This window comes from Myiozetetes cayanensis, unplaced genomic scaffold (genome assembly GCF_022539395.1).
Source record: "Myiozetetes cayanensis isolate MyiCay16 unplaced genomic scaffold, myiCay2020 scf4, whole genome shotgun sequence".
Classification (NCBI taxonomy): Eukaryota; Metazoa; Chordata; class Aves; order Passeriformes; family Tyrannidae; genus Myiozetetes; species Myiozetetes cayanensis.
In genome coordinates this window covers 61,736,272-61,758,983 of record NW_026087631.1, presented here as the reverse complement: position 1 = coordinate 61,758,983, position 22,712 = coordinate 61,736,272, and the positions used below count along the sequence as shown (strand labels likewise).

At 39.6% G+C, this 22,712-nt stretch overlaps 2 protein-coding genes across 3 annotated transcripts in view; one reads left to right on the top strand and one right to left on the bottom strand.

Moving 5' to 3' along the window:
- Window positions 1–7,415, top strand: part of DNAJC21 (DnaJ heat shock protein family (Hsp40) member C21) — a 13,035-nt gene extending 5,620 nt beyond the window's left edge. Inside the window, exons 5-12 of the mRNA XM_050329271.1 lie at window positions 170–474; window positions 1,684–1,835; window positions 2,169–2,256; window positions 2,493–2,651; window positions 3,273–3,312; window positions 5,151–5,341; window positions 5,735–5,807; window positions 6,872–7,415. Of these exons, the coding sequence (XP_050185228.1) occupies window positions 170–474; window positions 1,684–1,835; window positions 2,169–2,256; window positions 2,493–2,651; window positions 3,273–3,312; window positions 5,151–5,341; window positions 5,735–5,807; window positions 6,872–7,036 (1,173 nt within the window). The 3' untranslated portion in view covers window positions 7,037–7,415. The remainder of the gene's footprint in view (window positions 1–169; window positions 475–1,683; window positions 1,836–2,168; window positions 2,257–2,492; window positions 2,652–3,272; window positions 3,313–5,150; window positions 5,342–5,734; window positions 5,808–6,871) is intronic.
- Window positions 6,712–22,712, bottom strand: AGXT2 (alanine--glyoxylate aminotransferase 2). Of its 2 annotated transcripts, XM_050329272.1 has the most exons (15): window positions 22,680–22,712; window positions 21,269–21,354; window positions 20,672–20,856; window positions 20,261–20,384; window positions 19,312–19,406; window positions 18,073–18,166; window positions 17,646–17,735; window positions 16,987–17,080; window positions 15,898–15,998; window positions 14,770–14,862; window positions 13,916–14,048; window positions 12,419–12,507; window positions 10,755–10,904; window positions 10,306–10,404; window positions 6,712–8,821 (listed from the first exon to the last, which is right to left on the bottom strand). In XM_050329272.1, exons 1-15 carry the CDS (start codon window positions 22,708–22,710, stop codon window positions 8,711–8,713), a joined length of 1,575 nt encoding a protein of 524 aa, XP_050185229.1. In that variant the 5' UTR covers window positions 22,711–22,712; the 3' UTR covers window positions 6,712–8,710. The 2 variants fall into 2 exon arrangements, with proteins under 2 accessions (XP_050185229.1, XP_050185230.1); XM_050329273.1 differs by lacking the exon at window positions 17,646–17,735.

Here is a 22,712-nt window from a genome sequence, read left to right as displayed (position 1 = left end):
ATTATATTAGAGATGTGTTTAAACTCTCATGTGATTTATTTATACTCTGAGGCAAAACTGTGGCCTATATATAGTTAAGAACAAAGCTGTAACGGAAGTCCTGAATTATTTGTATGGTTTTTGTGTTTCCCCTGCTAAACAAGTGACTTTTCTTTTTTTTTTCTTACAGGTAGTCCACCCTTTCTATGCATATTGGCAGAGTTTCTGTACTCAGAAAAACTTTGCTTGGAAAGAAGAATATGACACACGAAAAGCCTCAAATCGCTGGGAGAAACGAGCTATGGAGAAAGAGAACAAGAAAACGAGAGAGAAAGCAAGGAAAGAGAGGAATGAACTGATCCGTCAGCTAGTGGCCTTTATTCGTAAAAGGGATAAAAGAGTACAGGCTCACAGAAAACTTGTAGAAGAACAAAATGCAGAAAAAGCTAGGAAAGCAGAGAAACTTCGGAGGCAACAGAAGCTCAAACAAGCCAAGTATGTAAATGTGGAACAAATTTTCTTTTTGACTTGGAGAAACTATCCGTGATGTTACAGTATAGAGTTAGATTCCTCTCCATTTGCTCTTCTAAGCATGCTTGAAAATTTCAGGTATTAATTTTGGTCTCAAGTCTGAGCTTTTTAAAACTTAAGTGTCTGCATTGTACAGACCTGTAGAGATCTAAGATAACTGGAGAATAGTTATCTGGGTACTGTGGGTGACTGGATGAAATATCACAGAACCCAGTGTGGCTTTACTTAGCTAAGTAAGATTTAATAGTTATTGTTCCTTTAAAGAAGAAAGAAGGTAAGTTTTAGAATGAGGGAGAACACAACTATGACAACCTGGACTTGGATCAACTTCGTCTGCCTTGTAGCTGCTAAAAAGGAAGTGAGAAAAATGAACTTTTTTTGCTTTTCCTTTTAACTCTTTGGAAAGGACCCTTTTATTGAACTAAATGCAGTTTCTGGTGTTTTTATTTTTCCCAAAACAGGAAGAGGTGTTCTTCCGAGTGTAAACACGGTTTATTTTTTCAACTGGAAGAACTATTTGCCTGCATTATGGGAGGAAGGAGCTTAAATTCTTAAGAGTGCACTAGCAAAATAACAGCATACCAATTAAAATAATATAATAATTAATATATATATATATGCGCATATATATTTTCTCCCTTTAGGGACAATGAAACATAGTTATGTGTTTTCTGACAAGTTGCTTGATAATTTTGAGTCCAGAAGCCAACTGGAGCAAAATTCAGCTGTTCTGTGATGCACTGATTGATAACTTGGGCCACTTTTAGTTTGGGAGGACTGAGCTGGTACATTCCCACACTGCACAGTCAAGGAGTAATGTACTTGTAGATTTTGTGGTCCTGTGTTGTTTGTGAGTTTGGATCTTACAGCAGGATTGAGCTTGCTTGCTGTCAGCTTGATACTGACCATGCTGCACAGCATGTTCTGCCTGAAATTCAAGCAGGACCCACCTAGATTAATATTTCTGCTTGCAACGTAGACATGCCCCATTGACATCACAACTTAACTGCTCAGATTTCCAGGCTGTACAGGCAATTGTTTGCTCCATCATAATAGGTTCAGAACTTTCCTCCTGCAAACCTGAGAAAAACAAGTTATCTGTAAGTAACACTGTTTCTGTAGTTCCCATCTCATAGACACAGTGTAGCACTTACTGTATTATTCTAATGGCAGGCTTGCTGAACAGTATAAAGAGCAGAGCTGGATAACTATGTCAGATCTGGAGAGAGAGTTGCAAGAGATGGAGGCACAGTATGAAAAGGAATTTGGAGATGGATCAGATGGTGAAGAGGAATTAGAAGAACAGGAGACAAAAGGCACTGAAGGTATGGTATGTGAGGAGGTGATCTCTGTTGAGTCATTGCAGCCTGAGTGTTGGCTCACTTACAGCCCCAGACTCGCAGTTCTGACTGTAGTGCAACGCTCTGCCTCCTGCTGAGGGTGTCAGGCTAGAGTCTCTCGTTTTCCTTAAATTTCTTCTCATGTTCAAAGGAAAACACCAAACTACAGCTGTTATGTTATTGTAATGTATGATTTGGTGAGGTAGTCTTGATCTGCGTGTGTGTCAGTGCTGTGACTATTTTCTGGGGCTTAAAGAGCACCTTGCTCAAAAATTGCTCATCTGACTTTGTCTCTCTGATCCCCACTGATCTCTTCAGACAAACTGAATGATGAAACTGGAGAAGCTGAATTTGTTGATGGTCTGTACTGCCCTGCTTGTGACAAATTTTTAAAAAGTGAGAAAACGTAAGTGCTTGTGGTTGGGGAGTTGGGGGTGGGGGTTGGGTTTTAACTTCTTTAAAAACGCATTTTAAAGACTTTTTAACATCCATAATGGTCAGTGTTGTCTATCCAGTAGAGACACTGTCAGTGCAGAAACTTTCATACTTTGTAGTGATGGATAATAGGCTTGTTATTAATTTATATGTAAATGTAACAGTGTTTGCTCACAGCAACCTGCAGTAATGATCTGGTCTTTACAGCATGAAGAATCACGAAAAATCAAAGAAGCATCGAGAGATGGTAGCACTGTTGCGACAGCAACTGGAAGAGGAAGAAGGAAAATTTCCTGTGTCTTTGGATGATGCAAATGAAGTAAATACCAAAGAGGAAGAAGAAACAGAAGACATGCCCAAGCTGAAGTACTTTAAATTAGTTTTAACATTATGGTGACTCGTGATTTAATAAGTGTTGGTGGCCCTCAGAGGGAGCTTCTGATGATTTGCAGTTGCATTGGAACTCTCAATATTGTGTAATTTGAAATACTTCTTAGCATCAGAGCTCCAGTAAAATGCATGCATTAGTATGACTGCACTCAAATGCTGTAGAACAATAGTCTTGTGTTTTCTCTGCTGCTTAAAGTTACATGTTAAAAGAAGGGATTGCTATTTTTCAGGGAGGTGAATTCACACAGAGATAGCACTTATTGATTTGGTACTTTCTGTCAGTTAATTGCTGGCATTTATGGAAAGTGAGTGTGTTTAAAATCAGAATTGATGAAGTAGAGCAAAATCCCAGCTAACTCACTAGTATCTTCAGGCTAAGTCTGAGCAGAATAAATGTTTTACTAATGCAATGAGTACTTTAGGAGACCTATTGTTTTAATTTCAGGCATGACTAACTCTCTGTGCCTACTGCCTCTGTAGTATCATGTTGAGAAGATAAGGGAAAAATGTAGCTTGGCACTAGTTTTGGTGGTTTGTTTGGTTTTGTTGGTTTTTTTTTTCATGGAAAGAGGTATTTTTAAATTGTTATCTTTACAGACTCTCAAAGAAGCAGAAGAAGAAACAGAAAACAATGAAGGTATGTAGTCATATAATGATACTTCGGGAACTTTACAACCTGGTTTTGTTATTTCCGAATTTTTTTTTTTTGTCCTGTGAAATAGGAGAACTTGAAATTCCACATTCTTACTTTGACTTCAGAATAATTTTTATTACACTTTATTATCATAAAATATGATCATAATCTTTTAGACCTCACTTTGTTCTCTTTGTGCAGATTTTAATATGTGGTGCTGGCTCTAAAAAGGCTAAAGAATAAAGAAAATAGATGGAAATAGGCAGACAGGGAGAATGCAAGGAATAAATCAGAAAGACCAGCAGTGGCCTTAGTGCATTTAGCAGTTCAGTTTGATGTTGCTTTTGTTTTTAGTTGCAGGAGTTGGGTGTAGTGTATTGTTTGTTAATCTCTAATTTGGGGTGAGGGGTGAAAAGACTAACATTGTATTGGCATCCTGCCGTCACTGTAGCTGTTGGAATAAACACGTCCATTCTACCTTTCACTTGAACTGTAAACAACAATCTGTTGTATTCCAGGATCTGAGTCTGTGCATGATATGACAGATTCTGTGCCAACAGCAGCAAGTGAAATTCACCGAGCTGTTTCAGGCTTGAGTGGCAGATGTGCCATAGTGAACACACTCTTCTGTCTACTTTCCTCAAGTTTTGTTCTTTTCAAGTGTTACCTCTTCTCTACTTAGTCCTCAGTCCTACCTTTATCTCAGTGAGCTGTCTGTACCAGATCCTGCCTCTTCCATCCTTTCCCAGGATCATCTTCTGTTTTCCCCCAGCCTAACCCCTCTAGTCTCCTATTCTCTGTTCACCTTCTCTGCCCTCTCCCACTGCATCGTTATCTCTTGTCCTCAGGAAACTTCCTTGAGATTTACAAGCAACTAAAGTTTTCTGGCTTCACATTGGTTGGTCCAGTTCATAGTCCAAGTCATTGCTGGCTTGACCTTCGTGTTTCCATGCTGGCCATAAGGCTCCAGTTAATTCTTTCCTCCTCTGAGATCAGAAGGGCTGTTCTCAATGCATAAGTGGCATACAACCACCATGGCTCTGTTCCTTCAGTTTGGGAACAAAGCCTGCTGCAGCCTGGACAGTAGGTGCCACTCTTGCATAGCAGGAGCTGAAATCTTGTGCACAGGGATCCTAACCTCCATCCTCTGCCAAGCATTATGGAGTACAGGGAATCGTTGTGGGTTTTGTTTTCTTTTCCTGAAAGTAGATTAACTGAGTTTTTTCAGGTAGCTGAGACTCTGCACTAGCGGTGATAGAGTTGCATTAATGTAGGGTTAGGGCAAATTTGTTACCCTGCTTTTGGTAGCTTTGCTGTTTTGCTTCAGGCACGGGGTTGATATTTTGCTGAAATGCTTGTATTGATTCTAATCTGGTAAGTGTTCCTAATGTTAGGGAAGAAAAATACAGTGTGTCTATATAGTTGCAGTCAGTGCAGTTATTTTGGCTCAAGTGTCCTAATGCAGTTGTCTGGTACAGAAAACCTTAGTCTGAATAATTAACCTTTTGTGAAGTTACAAGCCAAGCCACTATCTGTGAAATGAGAAATGGTAGTCAGAATGGGATAAGCCCTGTGTATAATTGAAAGCTACCTTCATTCTCCTCTCCTATAGTTTTAGAGGCTATTTTATTGGTGTTTCTTCCCTTTACCACAGGTAGCCTCATCTTTCAAAACAGGATAACTAAGGTTTTATCTGTTACAATCTCACTGAAAACACACAGTAAAATTAAGAGGGTCCATGGCTTTCTTTTCTCCCCACCCATGTTTGAAGTAAATAATACTATAAACATAGTCACTAATGAACTGAAACTATTTAACTCGCATTTCCTCTGTTTGGACAGAGTTATGAGGACCCTCTTGATCAAAATGCTGATGAAGCAACAGTTGAACAAAAGGAGGTGCTCAGCATGGACAAGGACAGTGGCTTGGCAGAGGAGTTGGTAAAAGATGGCCAGGGATGTGCTGTGTCAGCGGACCCAAGCACTACTGATGATGGCAACCAAGAGAACGAAACAAAAAGTGAAGTAAAAAGGTGCGTTGGGTCACAACATTGCAGTCACCATGTCATTTTGTGTCATGTTTGATACTGTCAAACAAGTCTAAATTTACAAATGTGAACTGTGGGGGCTACTCTCTAAACCAGGTTTGAATAAATATGATACTAAACAAAGAGTGTAGGACCTTCTTTGGAAGTGGTGTTTGACTGCAAATCGCTGCCATATCACTTACCAGTTGCTGATTCAACGTACTGAGATGAACAATTGATTGTATAAATTAAATAATTCTTTTTCTGGATGCACGTACATTGTGTTGTGTGAAGGAAGAACAGGGGAAAGCAGCAGAGAAACTGATAACTGAAAAGCATCAGAAACTCGTAGAAGTTGAATGTTGCTGTGCACTGATCTTGGTTTCTGTCTATTAACAGCACTAAGCCTAAAGGGAAGAAAGTCAAGGAAGGAAAAAAGTGTGCTAAGGCATCTTCAGGGAACCCAGCAACGGTATGTCAAATTACTTACACTATTTAAAATAGAATCATAGAACTGTTAAGGCTGGAAGGGACCTTAAAGATCATTGAGTTCTAACCCTCTTACCATGGGCAGGGACACCTTCCACTAACACCCGGTTACTCAAAGCTCCATCCAGCCTGGCCTTGGACACTTCCACAGGATGGGGCATCCACAGCTTCTCTGGGCAACTTGTTCCAGTCCTCACCACACTCACAGTAAAGAATTTCTTCCTAATACCTAATAAAAACCTACTCTCTTTCAGTTTAAAACCACTACCCCTTGTCCTGTCGCACTCTGCACATAAAAAAGTCCCTCTCCCTCCCCTTTATAAGCTCCCTTAAGGCACTGGAAGGCTGCAGTGAGGTCTCCCTGGAGCCCTCTTCTCCAGGCTGAACAACCCAGCTCTCTCAGTCTATCTTCACAGGAAAGGTAAAATATGGTGGTTATATTACTACAAACAATGTTGGTTGTTTTGATCACCTCTAGTCCACAAATTCTATTTCTGTGTTTTTATTAGAAGCTAGGAGACTGGAATTTCAGCTCTTGTCCCTGTGGAGAAAAGCAGGACTAAGCTTCAGTTCTAAGAGATTTGCTAAAGTTGCTAAAGTTCTGTATCCAAGGCAGTTCAAATAAATTAAACATCTGAGGACAAAGCTGCGACAGGCAGTAATATTTGCATCTTCCCCAATATAGATGCTTCCCAGAGAGAGCAAAATTTTGTAGTAAGTATGGCTAGGACATATTAAATTCATTACATCTGAGAGCCCAAAGAATAATGCGTATAGTCAGTGAGGTCAAAAGTATTCTCTACCTTGAATTAGATTTGCAAGGCTTCCATTGTTGTTCTTAGTTTTACTTAGACTTCTTTGAAGTATCAAGAAGTTGTATCTGCAGGTTTTAAAAAAAATTCATATATTTATTTGTTAATCAGTATTGGTGATAGAAACAAAGAACTTATTCACATTTCATTGTCTAAGAGAAACTGCATATGGTGTATTACACTTATTACATATTCGATATGAATGTGAAGCATTCTGGGTTTTTTATCGTTGCAGAATGAAGTTTCCATCATCTGTGTAACCTGCAACTGTACATTTCCATCCCGAAATAAATTGTTTGAACACCTAAAAGCCACAAACCATGCAAAAGCAACATCCACATCAGTTGCAAACGAAGCTGTAAACACCAGAAGCAAAAAAGAGAAACGCAAAAACAGATAGGACTTTGCTACACTGACAGTCTTCAGCATCATAAATTAAAACTCTCTGAAAACTGAAACATGCACATTGCCTATGTCTGGAGTTTAACAAAACAAGCAGGTACCAATTTGGGAAAAAAATGAAGATGCAACAAAAGGAATACCATCTTGTGAAGGAACCTGTGTTTTCTTTTGGGTTTTTCAGCCTTTCTTTAATCACAGAGTGGTTTGGTGGCACGGTCGAGGCAGGGGCTCCTTCCAGTTAAGGCCACTTAACCTCGCAGTATCTTTCACTCTGAGAATGGGGATAATAACTCAAAGCTACTCACCTTGTATTCCTGTAGAAACCTGCATGGATAAAGTACCCACAGATGGGAAATAATAAATTATTTTGACACTTGTCTGGCTGTTTGTCTTTTGAGAAGGCTTATCTCAGGGTGCACGTAACCAGTAGCAGGGCCTGTACTTCTTTGATCCTCTATCAAAGATGAAACGTAACCAAGACATGGAGAAACACAGGCTTTTCTTCTGCCATCCTTAAATTACTTAAATTACATTAAGCAGCAGACAGAAGGGAGAGACTAAGATGACAAAGCTGTTTAATCACTTTAGACAATTCCTATTTGTTTTGTACATCTACCTCCACAGCAGGTGTTGGAAAAATGGTCTAGTGGAAGAGTCTTGCTGGAATAAGTGAGGGAGAAAAAAATGAGTGGCATAAACAAATGAATTTGTTCTGATTTCTAATGAAGAAACATGGCACTTATGTTTAAATGCTTAATCTACCTGATCTTGAGTAGCACTTGAAAAAATGGTGGGATAATAAACACCTGATTTTGGAGTGGAATTGGATTGTACACGGGAGTTGTCAATGCAGTTGAAGAAAGCAGTGCTCTGCAAGGGCTATAGGATATTGTTTAGGAAACTTGTAGAAGGAGATTCCCAGACGCACTGATACTGTGTTACTTAAGTTCCTCTAAAGGTTCAATTTATCACAAAAAGCAGACTCCCCAAGAATACTCTTCTCCCCAGGCTGACGTGGTACTTTATTGAGTCAAGGAATTATTCAAATGTTAAAGTTTGAATTGAAGTGAAATTATAAATGTCCAGTTCTTGCTGACTGTCCATACCACTTTTTTTTTTTTTTTATTGAAAACTGAAGTAAGCAATGAACTAAAACACTAAAAACAGTGATTATGTAAGAAAGCAACAACATTTTATTTCACCAGCCAGAGTTTGCACCTTTGCTAAATGATTAATGGGTGTGCTGTGCAATCCCAAAAGCAGCAGGAGGAAAAGAAAAGTGTATTTTGGAGAGGGTGATGACTGGATTCTAATCCCCATGATAAAAATAATTACTGTAATTAGAAACATTTCAACTTTGTGCAAACTCCTAGTAATGCTCTAATTACAGTGTATCCCTGTAGTCAGGGTACATAGTTTTAACTCTGAAACTTCCAGTTTCCTTTTGCTTAGGGTGATTCTCAGCTAGAGACTGTGCAAAATCTGACAGAGACTGGAGTCACTGGAGGGGCTCTTTCTGTCACTCTGTCTAAAAACGACCAATTTCAATGTGACTGTCACAGATGAAAGAAGAATATATATCTGTGTCTTCATCTGACACTCAGTTAATCCAGTCAGGGTTCTTGGATAAGGCCATAATAGATGTGTAGCTAGGCAAGGAAACAAATCAAATCTACTTTGCAGCTGCTCTTTCCATGTGTCTCTGTAAAGCAGTACGGAATACTTCCACAGCAAAGTCGACGTCCTTTTTAGTAATGCACATAGGGGGCTTAATTCTCAATGTCTGAGGAGAGAGAAGAAAAAAGAAAAAGAAGTCCTAAAAATTGTCTGGAAAGAATACAGTTTCAAGCAACCCATCTAGGTCAGCACTCCCCTTCTGCTCCAAAAAAACTGTGGAAAAATAATAAAGGAGAACAGCATAGCAGAGACTGAAGCTTATGATAAGTGCACTCTGAAGTGGGGCAATTTTGGACTTGAATGCATTTAATTGCATCTGACTCACGACTCTCCTCTTGATAACCTGACTGCCTCCACAAAAGAACTGACTAGAGTAGGTCATGTCTGCAGCTTTGTTACTGCAGACAGAACTAATGTAAGATCTCAGGTGGGTTTGTTTTAAGAAAGAACAGACACAGATGTATTTTCCTTTCTGGCAGCTTTGCCACAGGGAAAAGTGGTATCTGCTGAGAGTGCCAACCTCTTGCATTGTGTCAGCTGATTTGGTGGTTTATTATAGGCTTTTTTTAAAGGCTTTTAAGAGAATGCTTTATGAATGAATCACTAAATAGCATCCTTTAGTTAGGGTGCCATAGCTGGAAGGCACGTTGATCAGAAAGGGATATATGTACAGCTAAACTTGGCAAGAACATCGGCTCTTAAATCCAAGTGTTTGATCTATGTTTCCAGGAGTATTTAACTTCCATAAGAATCTTAAACTTCCAGTTTAATTTTTCTGTCAGCATGTCACATGACTTAGTACAGCAAAAGCAGAATAATGGCCTTTCCCACCCACAGCCCTTAGTGAAGCAAACACAGATGAACAGCCCTCTTAGACAGAATCAGACTTTACTACACTGAGCTGCAGCCTATTACCCATGTTCTGCTCTTGACTTGGGAAAGAACTGATGAGACAGATGCAGTGCATAATTTACTTTAGCCACCTTCCATCTCACAGGGAAGCTGCTTCCCCTGTGTCAGAGGGCTGCAGTGACCCAACCTCATCATGAGGTACTGCATCCTCAGCTGATGTCCTGGGTACAGCATCCTCAGCTGGTTGGGCTGATGCCCATTTGGCTTCAATCCTCACTTCTGTGTTGCACTGCTGAACTTGCCATCAACAATTTTTTTTTTTTTTTTAAATTACAAATAGACTGTTATCAGCTCTCCAGACTGAAAGAACTAGCAAAACCAGCCTTGTTTAGTGCTGACAGGTCAGGTGATAACCTAAACTATAGGAAAGACTTAGCAGGCCTGAATATTGCTGTGTTTTTCTAATTTACGTAGACTTTGGTACTGTAGTACCTTGGTATTCTAGGGGAAGTTCTCCTTCTGAAGGAAAACTCCAAGGCTTTGAGCTAGTCCAGCATACTTGAAAAGATTAAAATAGCTCCTGCCCAATTCAAAAATACACATTAAACAGAAATACTTCCTAAGGGTATACTTTTTCTAGTTTATTTACTAAACTGAAGTTAATTTAACTTGAGGGAATCTCAGATGTAGTTCATGAGGATAGAAAATAAGCTTTATTTATAACCTGAGGTTCAATACCTGATTGTAGAGCCCTCCTCTGCCGATCAGAACCCCCATGTCTTTACAGTCCTCCCAGATCTGACCAACTTCTTCAGCTGGAAGAGGGCAGCGACTGTCCTAAGGAACGCAAATATTAAACTTCACTTAGATATTCTAAATTAGTTCTATGGAAAAGATGTCTATTCAGGTCTCTTCAATAAATCCCACTCTCAACTCTACCTGAAAATTTTATCATAACTTACCTGCTTTGATGAGTTTATGCAATTAAGGTGCACGTCATTGGTTACTCAAAGCTTGTGAAATGGCCAAATGATGGAAGGTTCTGGCTCATTTTTAGCCAGAGCCATGTTTTCTCACTTCACTGGCTGCTTTTTAATAGAAAATATTCCTACTATTTCAACTGAAATAAAATGTGATAAAACTTCTAATGGCACTGTAAATTGAAAGGAATAAAGTAAGACACTAACCTTATCTGTCACCATTTCTACTCCAATCATAAGTCCCTTGCCACGAACATCTCCAACAATCTCGAATTCATCCCTTATTTTAGCCAGCTCCAGTAGCATGTATGTTCCCACATCCTCACTGTTCTTTTGTAGACCACCTTCTTCAATAGCCTGGTTAAAATGACGTACCATGACAGGAAAAACTTCCAACACATTTTGTTAATCCCCACTGAGCTTGACAACTGCATTTATCTCACTTTCTTGGAGACTGTGTTCCTTCACTACTTCAGTGCTTACATTTTTCTTCTCTTACAGGCTCCTAATGGCATCAGAATACAATTGAATGTAGTATTTTGAGTTTCTGTGGCATTTCTCACATTTATCTGATTACTTATGTTTAATCCAGTAATTATTGCTCACGTGCACTCATACTGGAAAATACCTGACCAGAAGGATTATTTTCAAAATGTCACCAAAATATTTTAATTCTTTCTCAGTATCATGAGAAGAATATATTAGACAAGGCATATCTATGTGTACTAGGCAGCCTTTTAGGGAACAACTTGAGTGTTTCAGTTATATTCATTCACTCATGCCTTTTAATCACAATCTTTTCTTTGTTCCTTACTTTGCCCTCAATTATCAAAGTTCTGATTTGCAGGCACATGTTGGCACCCACACAGAAACTATGTATGAACATAACGTCTGCATTAAGAAAAATCACATAAACAGCCCCCCCTATATAATTGCAGAAGTGGTTGTTTTTCCTTTTCTTCTTCTTTTTATTTTCTTTCAACTCCATTTTATTCTTCCTGAATCCAACAATCTCCATGGAATTATTTCAGAGCCAGGCTCCAAGTTACTTCAGAGTGAAAAGACTCTGAAATACTGGTTCTTTCTTGTCTGTGAACACTTTTTTCAAAACGTTTTTAATTATATGATCATCCTTCTTATAAAATAGTTTAAACCCCCCAAAACACTTGGGAAAGTAACATGAGTAGAAAGTGTAACTGTAATCTGGAACCGTAATCAATTGTAATCAATCAACTGTAATCAACTGTGGAATTCAGGAACGAATGGTCTGTACATGATCAAGATAAAATGAATAGTGACCTACTACCCACTGACTGATTTTCTACTGGATAATAACTGAAATTTGCTGCAAATTTTTGTGTTGTCTTTTTCATGAGGGATTTTTTTTTCCAGAAGGAATTCTGACCTTAAGTATTTTTAACTGTCTAACCACCAGACCTTTGTTAGGTATAAGGCAAAAGCTGTTGAGTTGAAACAATTTTGTTAAGTATGTGTGCTAGAAAATAGATCTGCTTTAGCTGAGGATTTGTGTAGTCCTATGAAATAGTAAGCTAAGGTGTTTGAGAAAGTACTTTCCTACATTTTTATTAACGAAGTAAAGAACCGAAGGGAGATGAAGATGGTTCTGCAAACATAATTAGAGGGCTCCTATTCTTTCTAGAGATTTGAAAATTTTTGTAATTAACCTAATCAGAATTTGTACTATGCATAGAGCACATTGGCCATGTATGCATAATACATGCCTATGTTTATGCACTTTATACAATTATTTACAAAACTGCCCACACAGAACTTCATACATGTAAACATTTTCCATTTTTTGATACAAAAGGAAGTGTGGTGTATATAAATTTACATAACATTCTCCTTACATCAAGAACTGCAGCTCCAACGACGCAGGCCAGAGGGCTTCCTCCAAATGTATTAAAGTGAAGGTTTTTTGCCAAGGAATCTGCAATCTCTAAAAGAAAAAGGACAACACTGGTTACTCTTTCAGTTCATAGAATCATAGTATCATAGAATCATAGAATGGTTTGGGTTGGAAGGAACCTGAAACCCCCCTGCCCTGGGCAGTTACACCCTCCAGTAACCCAGGTTGCTCAGAGCTCCAACCAGCCTTCAACAGTTCAGGGATGGGGCATCCACAGCTTCTCTGGGCAACCTGTTCTTGTGCCTCACCACCCTCATAGTAAAGAATTTTTTCTAGTATCTAATCTAAACCTACTCTCTTTCAGTTTGAAGCCATTCCCCCTTGTCCTGTCATTACATGATCTTGTAAAAAGTCCCTTTACAGTTTTCTTGTACCAGAAGGCTGCAATTACGTCATGCCAAAGCCTTGTCTTCTCCAGGCTGAACAAACACAATCGCCCAGCGTTTCCTCACAGGAGAGGTGCTCCAGCCCTCTGGTCATCTTGGTGGCTTCCTCTGCCTTGTTTGGTAACTGTACTTACCTGCTTTAATTAAGTTACATTTGGTGCAGTTCAACCTTGATTCTACTGGAGACAATGCACTAAGATTTCCTAGAAGCAATCTGTGCAAAATATGACTATTTCCAAAACCTATAGTGTCTAGCAAATGCCAAAGAAAAACTTTTTAAAAAACATCACACCTCCAACATATGCTGTCATCTGACATCTACAAGCTTTCCTCACTAGATTCAGCCATCCATTTGTATGAATCAAGCAGCTGGCTAACATGCAGTACATTGAATAGTAAAATGTTGAATTCTGTAAGGATTTTCATGCTCTGTTACCAGCTCAACACATGACTCATGTGGTCATTCCTCCTTCAGTTTTACAAATAGCCCCATTTAAACACAGCTTTGTACTAACATAGCACAACACTTTGTGGGGACGGAGAAACGACACAACGACCTCGCGATCAATAAGTGCGTTCGATTTATTGTCTATAAGCTGTCATTTTTATAAGGCATTTAATAAGCTCATACATATTGCAAAAGCCAAGCTCATGATTGGTTAATTTTTTAAAGCTGCTTACATTTGTGCATAGCTATGTCTACAATTCCAACTCTTCTTCCCTATCTGCAGTACAAGGTCTTTCTTTTGATTCTTATTCGGCTGCATGATCAAGGAGACAACTCCCAAAGAGCACTCCGTCTCTCAGTAGATACATTTTCTCAGTGACCCTTATCTGCTAACCATTCCTGAGCTATGCTGCTCAATGACACATCCTCCACAACACTTGGTAAAACAAATGAGTAATGAGAATCCAATTAGTCAAAAGATACTTTGAGACAAAGCTTATTAATAAAACTCAGCTTTTTGAGCTCACATCTCTCAGTAACTAACTACTGTGCAGTACATTTTGTAATTACTCTATTTTAAATCGTAGCAGAACAGAACACATACCTTTGGTTGTAACAACAGCTGCCATTGGGAAGCCATTACCAATTCCTTTTGCCAAAGTAACCATATCAGGGACTACATCATGTGTTTGGAATCCCCAGAAATGGCTACCTGTCCGTCCAAATCCTGTCTGTACCTTTCAAAAGGAAAATTCAGAGAAAATCCCCATCACTTTCTCACACTTTACAATATATACTGATTTGCATTAAACTGCAACTACATCTGGAGTCAGCTTATTCAGATAGGTCTGCAAAAAATACTATTTATTACAATTGGATTTTTCTTTCATGTGATAACACACCATCATATTTTAGGCCTGTTGAGATGCACAAATAAGATGCAGATTCCATGTCAAAATGGTGAAGAAATGCAGATGCTTATGACATTTAAAAGCAACTCCAAGACTGCTGATTTCTGCCACTGCAATGCTTGAGGTATATATCACAGTCACTTTGAAGCCTTTGATACTATTTCAAAATAGTTTTAGCTAAGGAAATTCTATTTCTAAAATATATTTGCAGAGGTACAGCAATCAAGTCTCTTCTATATTTTATGTCAACAACATTCCTAGGAGGAATGGTATTGTGACAAACCTCACATCACAACTGGCATTTATTACCTGCATATTTGTGCAAATTAACTGCTCCCAAAAGGCAAGGACTGAAATCTGCTACAAACATTACCTTTGCTTAAAATAAGAACAAAGGCAGCAAAAACGGGCAGGCTCCTACACTCAGAAAAGTGTACCATGTTAAACTTAAGCTATGAAGTGCATAGCATTTAATTTGGATTCTTCTGTGACAACTTTTAGAGGTAACCCAAATTCTAGAGCTCTCATGTAAAAAAACCCAACTCACTTCATCTGCGATACAAATGCCCCCTCTTTCCCGTATCAGTCGATAAGCTTCCTTTAAGAAATTTCTTGGGTACTGAACAGCTCCATTAACACCCTGGCAAGAGAGAAAGACAATGTCTCCAGGAACAAACAAGGAAACAGGAAATTCACTAAGAAAAAACCCTGGGAGCCCTCAGGTAATAGCAAGACTGTTGTCTCAAGTTTCTGGCTTCAGCAATGAAGTTGGTTCAAAAAGCTTCTGCTCAGGTCACTCATTCCCATTCCACAGTGCTGTCTGCTGTTCCTTAGCTGTGCTGGTATAAATGTTCGTGAGGCTATACCGTGAACTGGATGACTGAATGAGGAAATTAAAAATAAACTGCCAAAACAAGGACCTTGAAAACCTTAGCACAGGGAGACCCAGAAACTGTGTTCAACGACAAAGTTGAACAGAGAATTCACATTTCTTCTTTGGTTAATCTGTTTAGAACATTGTTTCATCAATTTCTTTTTACCTTGACAGTTTTCATTTGGATCAGAAATCCAATTCCATGCTACTCCTGAACTGTAAAACAAAACCAGAGAACTGCTCCAATTTTCTTTGGGGTCACATTTCTCACACTTTTTTTTTCTTGCCCAAGATAAATTCTTCACTTTTCCTACTGAAGAATCACATATACAGCTATTCTGAACATCAGATGAAACACTAAGAGAATGGGCCCTGTGGCCACCACTTGCTGGAAAGCTGTTAAAAATATAGTGGACAACATGACTTGGAATATGTGGAAGGTGTTCGAGTTAAAGTTTACAGAAACAGTAGAGAAAAGCCGTATGAAAATTGGAAGAAGGTATTAGAAACCAAACAATAGCATGCATCATACTCACTATTTAAATGCAGAAGAAATGTGTGTGTTTAATCACAATTCTGTGTATAGTTTCAGCAAAATTTCAGCTCCATTGAAATCAGTGGCAAAAGCTGAAATTTTAAGGCAGTGCATCCAATCTTTCAAACATTTGAGGGGCTTAAGGCATTAAAAAATTATAATAAGAATCAGCAAAAGTCTATGTTCAGGATGTAGCTGAAGAATATATGATTTGAGTATTTCACACGATTTATGCTACCACAACCGTGAAATGGCAAACTACCTACTTGAATTGGTTCAGCAATAAATCCAGCTACTGTCTTAGGCACTGAAGTGTTCAGAGTATCTTTGAACTGTTCAATGTACTGGTCTTTTGCATGACATACACCTGTTTACAGGGAAAACAGTTTAAAGGGAATTTATTTAATATGATATAAAACTAGCTTCAAAATGTGAAATTACACATCTAAGCAACAAGTATTTTCTGACTACATGGTAAATATCACTTCTCAAATACACTGTAAAAGGTTAAACATTAAAGGAGAGTGCCCCTTCTTTTCTTTTCAACCGTGTATACTCTAAGGAATGCCAGTTCCAAAACATCAAGGCAAAGCTGACAGAAAATAACACTCATTACACAGGTCAGTATCATCTCTGTCAGCAGAAGGGATAAGCAGACATTTTCTCAGGGGTTAGTATACTTCAGCATAAGACACAAAGAGTCCTTAGATTAGTGCAGGTACGAGGATTCTGGAGAATATAGCTGCATATCAGTCTACACTGAAATAAAGAACAAAGCAATTAGTATAAGCAATGCTCCTGGGAGGGCAGAACTAAAAAGAAAACATTCTGTTACATATGCCTGTGAATTAAATTACTAAAGAGCACTTTTTGGAAAAGTGGATAAAAATTATTGTAATTATTGTTAACAGCAGAGCAGTAGAGGAGCTTTCACACTGTGTTGTGTATGGGAAGTTTTCCCCAGATAAAACTTTTGCCTATCACTGGCTCCAGGTTGTCACTAGTATTTGCCTTATTCCAAAAGCTGGAAGGCTGTGAAAACTTCAGAAAACACCATCAACACTTCTCTTCTTCCAGATATGTTAATCTGAGTTTCAGAGTTGATCATGACAAATACTGGAAACAAAGGTTGGGATTTCAAGAAGAAATCTAAGAATGAGGCATCACCTATCACCTGCCTCAGATTTTTCTCATTGGGAAGCAGAGTCCTAAGATTCTCTGCAATATTTTCTTTGGTTGCCCTTGCAAATCCTAATCAGACGTCTACCTTTCTTGAGGATGTAACTGTAACCTATTTTCACAGCTCTCTAGTATTCTCTAATTTAAAAGCCAAAAGCTTTTTGTCATTTACCAACCTTCAGGACAGCTGCATTTTCGAACAGTTTGCACTGGAGAATCTCTACAACGACTGCCTCCCCATGGACCACGAAAAACGTCCGGTAACATTGTCTGTCAAGCATAAAAGAAATAGCTACAGCTTTGATGACACCTTTCTAAGAGGTCTTTTGATCTAATGACTAAGGACAAAACAAAGAAGATCTGGGAATAACACCAAACTTCCCCCTCACAAACTGATGGAAAAGAGACGATTTTGGAACCAACAAGTTCCAAAACACTCAATTCCAGCAACACTCAATTGATTTTTTTTTCATTGTTTTGTTCTTTAACTTAGTCAGCCTATTGGCTATCTAAGATTAATGCCAACATTTTAAGCTTGCTGGCAGTATTTCTATAATTTGAAGTATGAAAAAAATCGGCAAAATAGAGGTAGGCAGGCAGACCCAGCAGGGTGAACTCCAGCTTTCTAATCCTTGCTGCACATAAGTTGAGGCAACTCACTGGGACAGGCTGGGAACCTGCTATAAATGAGCCTTCCTATAGTCAGTACTGTGGCTGAGCTATCACCAGTAGAGATTGGAGTTGCAGTGCCAGCTTCTAGACAGAAGGTTACTTCCATCTGCTCAAGGGCAGGGAGATAAAATATTGCCATTTAACCCCAAAGGATCTACTTAACAGATATATCTCCTGTCTTGCTGAAAGAGGGTTTCTTTTCATTACAAGGAAGGTTCTGCTTCAGACCATTTAAAAGCAGCTTTGCACAGATCTGCCAAAAAAACGAGAAAAGGTGCTCTGATCATTATTATTTCACTCCTTACCTACACTTCCATTGAAGCACCAAGCGTGAAACTGCAAATCATGACCCCTCATGTTACGGTTGTCCCAACTCCAAATTGCCTAAGTAACTACACAGAGAAGAAACAGGGACTCTGCTTCCTGTTGAGCTTACACAGTAGAAACAGCTACACTGCAGTTTAATCAGTGACCATAAAGCACTTGAGTGCAGAAAACATACCAATTGTTGAAATATTCAAATAAACTGTTAGTTACCCAAATTATTTAAAACAAACAAACAAATAAATAGATAAATAAATAAATCTCACTGTTGTACAGCCAAAGCCATTGGCAACACCATGCTTATAAGAACCAAGAGATGTCAAACCCAGTGTATAAGGGCTGCCTCCGTGGTAGGCTCCTCTGTTCAAATAAAGCAGATGAACATTATTCATTTCCAAGAAGAGTCTGAAGCAATATTAATTCTGAGAAGGCATGCTTCTGAGCTACAAATTATGGGCAAAAATGTGCATTGTTGCACTCAAAACAAGAAGATTTCTACTGCCATTTTTTGCTCTGGTTTTCGAAGATCCACGATTGCCCAACTGCAGTGGCTTCCTGCAATTTCAAATGTTAGAATTGTGAGGTAATGTTTGCAAGGAGAAGAGAACAATGATTGTAACCAACAGCAATTCAGACACTGTCTCAGTAAGTCCTGCTGTAGCACCTGAGCCCTGCACAGCAAACATCTCTGTCCTTTGAATCTTGGAAACCACTGCTCTCTCTAACAGATGCTGCCAATCATTAAATCACATGGTGGTTTGCTGTCAGTTTTATACACAAATCAGAAGTTCATTAATGAGAATATACAAGCGAAGGGGGTACCCAATGTTAACAAACACAATAACAGAAAAATACAGCTCTTCAAAACATAGCCTTCTACTTTAAAGTTTTAGGCTCCCAATGATACACAGCAAAGAGAACTGCTTACACTGGTGATTACATTGTACTGGTGCTCACCCCTGCACCACCTCTGTCATTAAGCCAGAAGAGCTGTTTGTGTACCTGTGCAGTGAGCTGTGGTTCAGGGCTCTGGCAGAAAAACAAGGCAACAAACCAAACAAATAAAAAAAAATCCTTTCACCACTCAAGCTTTCAGCCAGAGCAGTTCCCTGATGAGGTTCACTACTCCACTGTTCGGAGGTACCTCTGCATCCCCACGAAGGGGCACTGCAGAACTGAAATGAAGTGAGAAAGCAGCAATTGCTGAATCTTGCTCTGGGCCTGCACAAAGGTCCACCAAAGCACACTTCAGACACAGAGACCAGACCATTTTCAAAGTAACATAGGCAAAAATTGCAGGTTGTGTTTTTATTGCAAACTAGTCTTACCATACTGTATCAAGACTTCAACTCCCTTCAACTTCAACTCTTTGTCAGATAAAATACTTCTATAGCATTCTTCCCTGCAGATCTGAGGGTTAAAGAGTTCCCTACTATTTCCTGATTTAGGCACATAGAGACTGATCACACACACACAGGAGTTTTGTAGACATCTATGAGCATTACCTGAGAGAGATGATGTCGAAGTTACGGGTGTGTAGCCTTGCCATGAACATGGCTAAATCATTGGCCTCTGACCCGCTGTTGGTCAGATAAACCACCTGTGGGAGATTGCTTAGGATCAGTACAGCACACAGTCTTGTTAGGCATCAGATCACGTCACTCTGTAACACGATGAGCTAAAACCCATTACTGCCACAGGGGGTGAATTCACCACCATGAACTTAGTGTCGCCCTTACACTATAGATGAGAACTAAAATCAAACTGATGTGCTCAGGAAGAGTACAGAAAAGTCTGAAAGAGTTTCACTTTACAGATTTTCCTAAGATGGAATATTGATGGGTTTCACTTTACAGGTTTTCTTAAGACGGAATACTGATGGAAAGAAACTAATGCCTTTGGTCCAGCTGAACATAACAATTTTAATTTTTTTTTTTGAACCCTCCTTCAATCTTTAAAATTGCAATAGCTTCATACTCTTTCGCTAGCCCAGTTTCATTTTATCACCAGTTTATTTTACCTGAAAACAAAAATTTTTTTCTGCTGTTTCTCTGCATATGAAATGTGACATTTCTGTGGTTTCTTTATTTAAATGTCAGCAAAGCTCACTACACAAAATTCTGTAAAATACTTTTCACTGTGAATTTTCATAAGATCAAGCTGCATATAAGAATAGTTAACATCTTCTTAGTTTCTTCAATAATTTTTAAGCTGGCAATGCCCCTTTACAGTGATGAAGGGAGGGAGAAAACAAACCGAACGGGAGCTTGGGATATTATGCTTGTCTACATTAAGGTCTAAAGGAAAGGTCTTGAGGGTCATCACGCTCTTTATCTGACAGTCCCCATAAAGGTTTTCTCTCTACAGTTGTCACGGCTCTCATTTATTTAAGAAATATTTCTCATAAACAGGCACCCTCTTCACCAGCCCCTGCTCCTGTCAGAAGCCAAGTACCTTCAGTGGATCTGGAAAAAGAGAAGTCAGCTTTTCAGCATACTCGTGGATCGATGGGTGCATGTAGATATTAGTGGTGTGCCACAGGCGAGCAAGCTGTTTCTGGGTAGCCATAGTTACCTTCCTGCATGCAGCACAAGACAAAGGAATTCAATTCCACACACATTCCACACTCATACATGCACACACCTATTAATTCTGCAAATGCTGCACCATTTGCCAGATGGATGAACAAGCAGACCAAATTAATGAATTCTTCAAAACACAGCAGAAGTCAAGCTCAATGTAAGTGATACATGAAATTCAGTAAATTATGTTCTGGTTTTAGGCTCACAGTTTAATGAGGCACAAAACCAACATGGTTATCTCTTCCCGTATTTTATACCATAAATCAAAAAGCAACACACTTACGGGTGACAGTGACCAACACTGACAGTGACAATTCCAGCGAAGAGATCAAGGTATCTTCGTCCTTCATAATCAAACAACCACTGCATATGCCCTTGATGCAGCAACAATGGCTTCTTGTAATACATTCGCAGTGAAGGAACAATATTTTGTTCCCGAATCTTCTGCATGCGTTCATACGGATAGGACTGAGTGGAACAAAAAAGTCAGTACCCATTTATGCTTTCTAAAGATCCAGACTAATATAACTGTAGTGGAACACACAGATTACAGCTCTCTACAGCTGTTGTTCACAGAACTAAGATTTTAACAAATTCTGGCACATAGAAGGTTCTACAAACCTTTGAAACTCAGCTTTTGAAGGAGGACTGCTGTTCTGCACGCTCCTTACAGGTTTTCAAATGAACAATGTAGTACAGATTGGTCACACAGGTACACCTACAGGTTACAACCAGGTTATATCCTGGTTGTAACACTTCAGTTTTACACAAAGAAGCAACTTTTATAATCATATTTAATGCACTATTATAGCAGATGAGTCTATCACTCAAACACAGTAATACAGTTTTATTTAAATTTAGTGCAGTATGCATGACTTACTTTGTATTTTTCAGGTACAAAATCACAAGGAGGCATTTTTGCTTGTGTGGAGACAGAGCTTTTCCATTTCTGCTGCCTGAAGAGAACTACAAAATAATAGAATTATCAAACACTTAGCAAAGTACACATCTGAAAGAGTGTCTCAATGAGCTTGTTCAGAGAACACACAAACTACAGTCAAAGGAAGTTTTGGAGTGTTCTTTTGTCTGAGAAATTTTCTTTGGGGAAAAATAAGTAACATCTTTGTAAGGGCAAAAAATTAAAAAAAAAAAAAAAAAGGCCATTTTTTCCTAATCCACTAAAACTCAGTTTTCAGTTTCACATGGACTTTTATTTTGACAGAAGACGACTTAAAAACCATATTTCTAATACAAATTCTTATCTGGAAGCAGTGAGAACAAGCATTCTCTGCAACGGCAGAGGCAGGAGCCCGGGGTGACTGCAGCACAGGCAGTGCTCTCAGGGACCAGGGCACAGGCCCAACAGATCTGAACAAGGAGAGCAAAGCAGGGTTCACAGAGAATGCCCCGCATAAGCGGTCAGAGTCCACTGAGGGCACCCAGTCAGGAGCAGCAGCAGATGGGGCCAGAGACAGGGCTGGTGACAAGGCCACACCGTTAAGTCCAAGGTCCATCCAGGAGACAGAGGCAAGAGCTGGACTGGTGGCAAAGGTATTGCTCCTGGCACAGCTGAAGCAGGGGGCTGAAAGTGCAGGGCTGAGCTGAATCAGGGCTCGTGGGCAGTGAGAATGGGCAGAGGCCCTGAGTGAGGCTGATCAGGGCAGCCCAGGTGTGCTGACAACTGACAACTCCCACTGCCACCTTCCATTCCCTCTCCAGAATCCTGGGAACATCGCACTGTCCTGCCTCTCATTTAACTGCAAGTGCAATTTAGCAGGTATCACAAAGAGATACCTGATTGCCCAGAGAGGTCCTGGAGTCTCACTCACTGGGGATATTTAAGAACTGTCTCAATCCTGACCCATTCTGTGATTATGTACTCCTGTGAAGAGTTATTTAAACTTTCTGCACCCCAAACACTACACATTTTTTTCTAAAAGCCTGATATAAATTACATACACTGTCAATCCTCTTACAACCACTTAGAGCACTAATGAATTAATCATCAGCAAGAGTCCAATCTCAAAAAAATTAACTGAATTCCCACCAGTTAGGGAAGTTCTGCCCTTAGAACTCTTCCCAAGGGATGTGCAGCTACACCGAACGGGCTTCCCCCCGCCCGCCCCCACGTCCAGACAGGGTGTCCGTGCCAGCGAACGCAAACCCGCAGAGAGCGGGGTCCCGGATCGCCAGCAGACCCGCTGGATCGAGCCCCCACCGCGACTCCTCGGCCCCGCTTAGGGAGGGCTCGGGCAGCCGTGTCCCCCCGTCCCGCCCCGCCGGCCCCTCACCGCTGCCCAGCGTGCCCGGCCGCCGCGCCATGT

Bases quoted from the DNA above. Each gene is read 5' to 3' on its own strand.
- AGXT2 (XM_050329272.1), bottom strand. From the start codon at position 22,710: ATGGCGCGGCGGCCGGGCACGCTGGGCAGCG. The intron at 14,863-15,897 runs GTAGGTAGTTTG...CTCTCTTGCCAG, and splicing joins TTATTGCTGAACCAATTCAA to GGTGTTAATGGAGCTGTTCA. The intron at 10,905-12,418 runs GTAAGGAGAATG...CATTTTAACCAG, and splicing joins TTGGAGCTGCAGTTCTTGAT to GCTATTGAAGAAGGTGGTCT.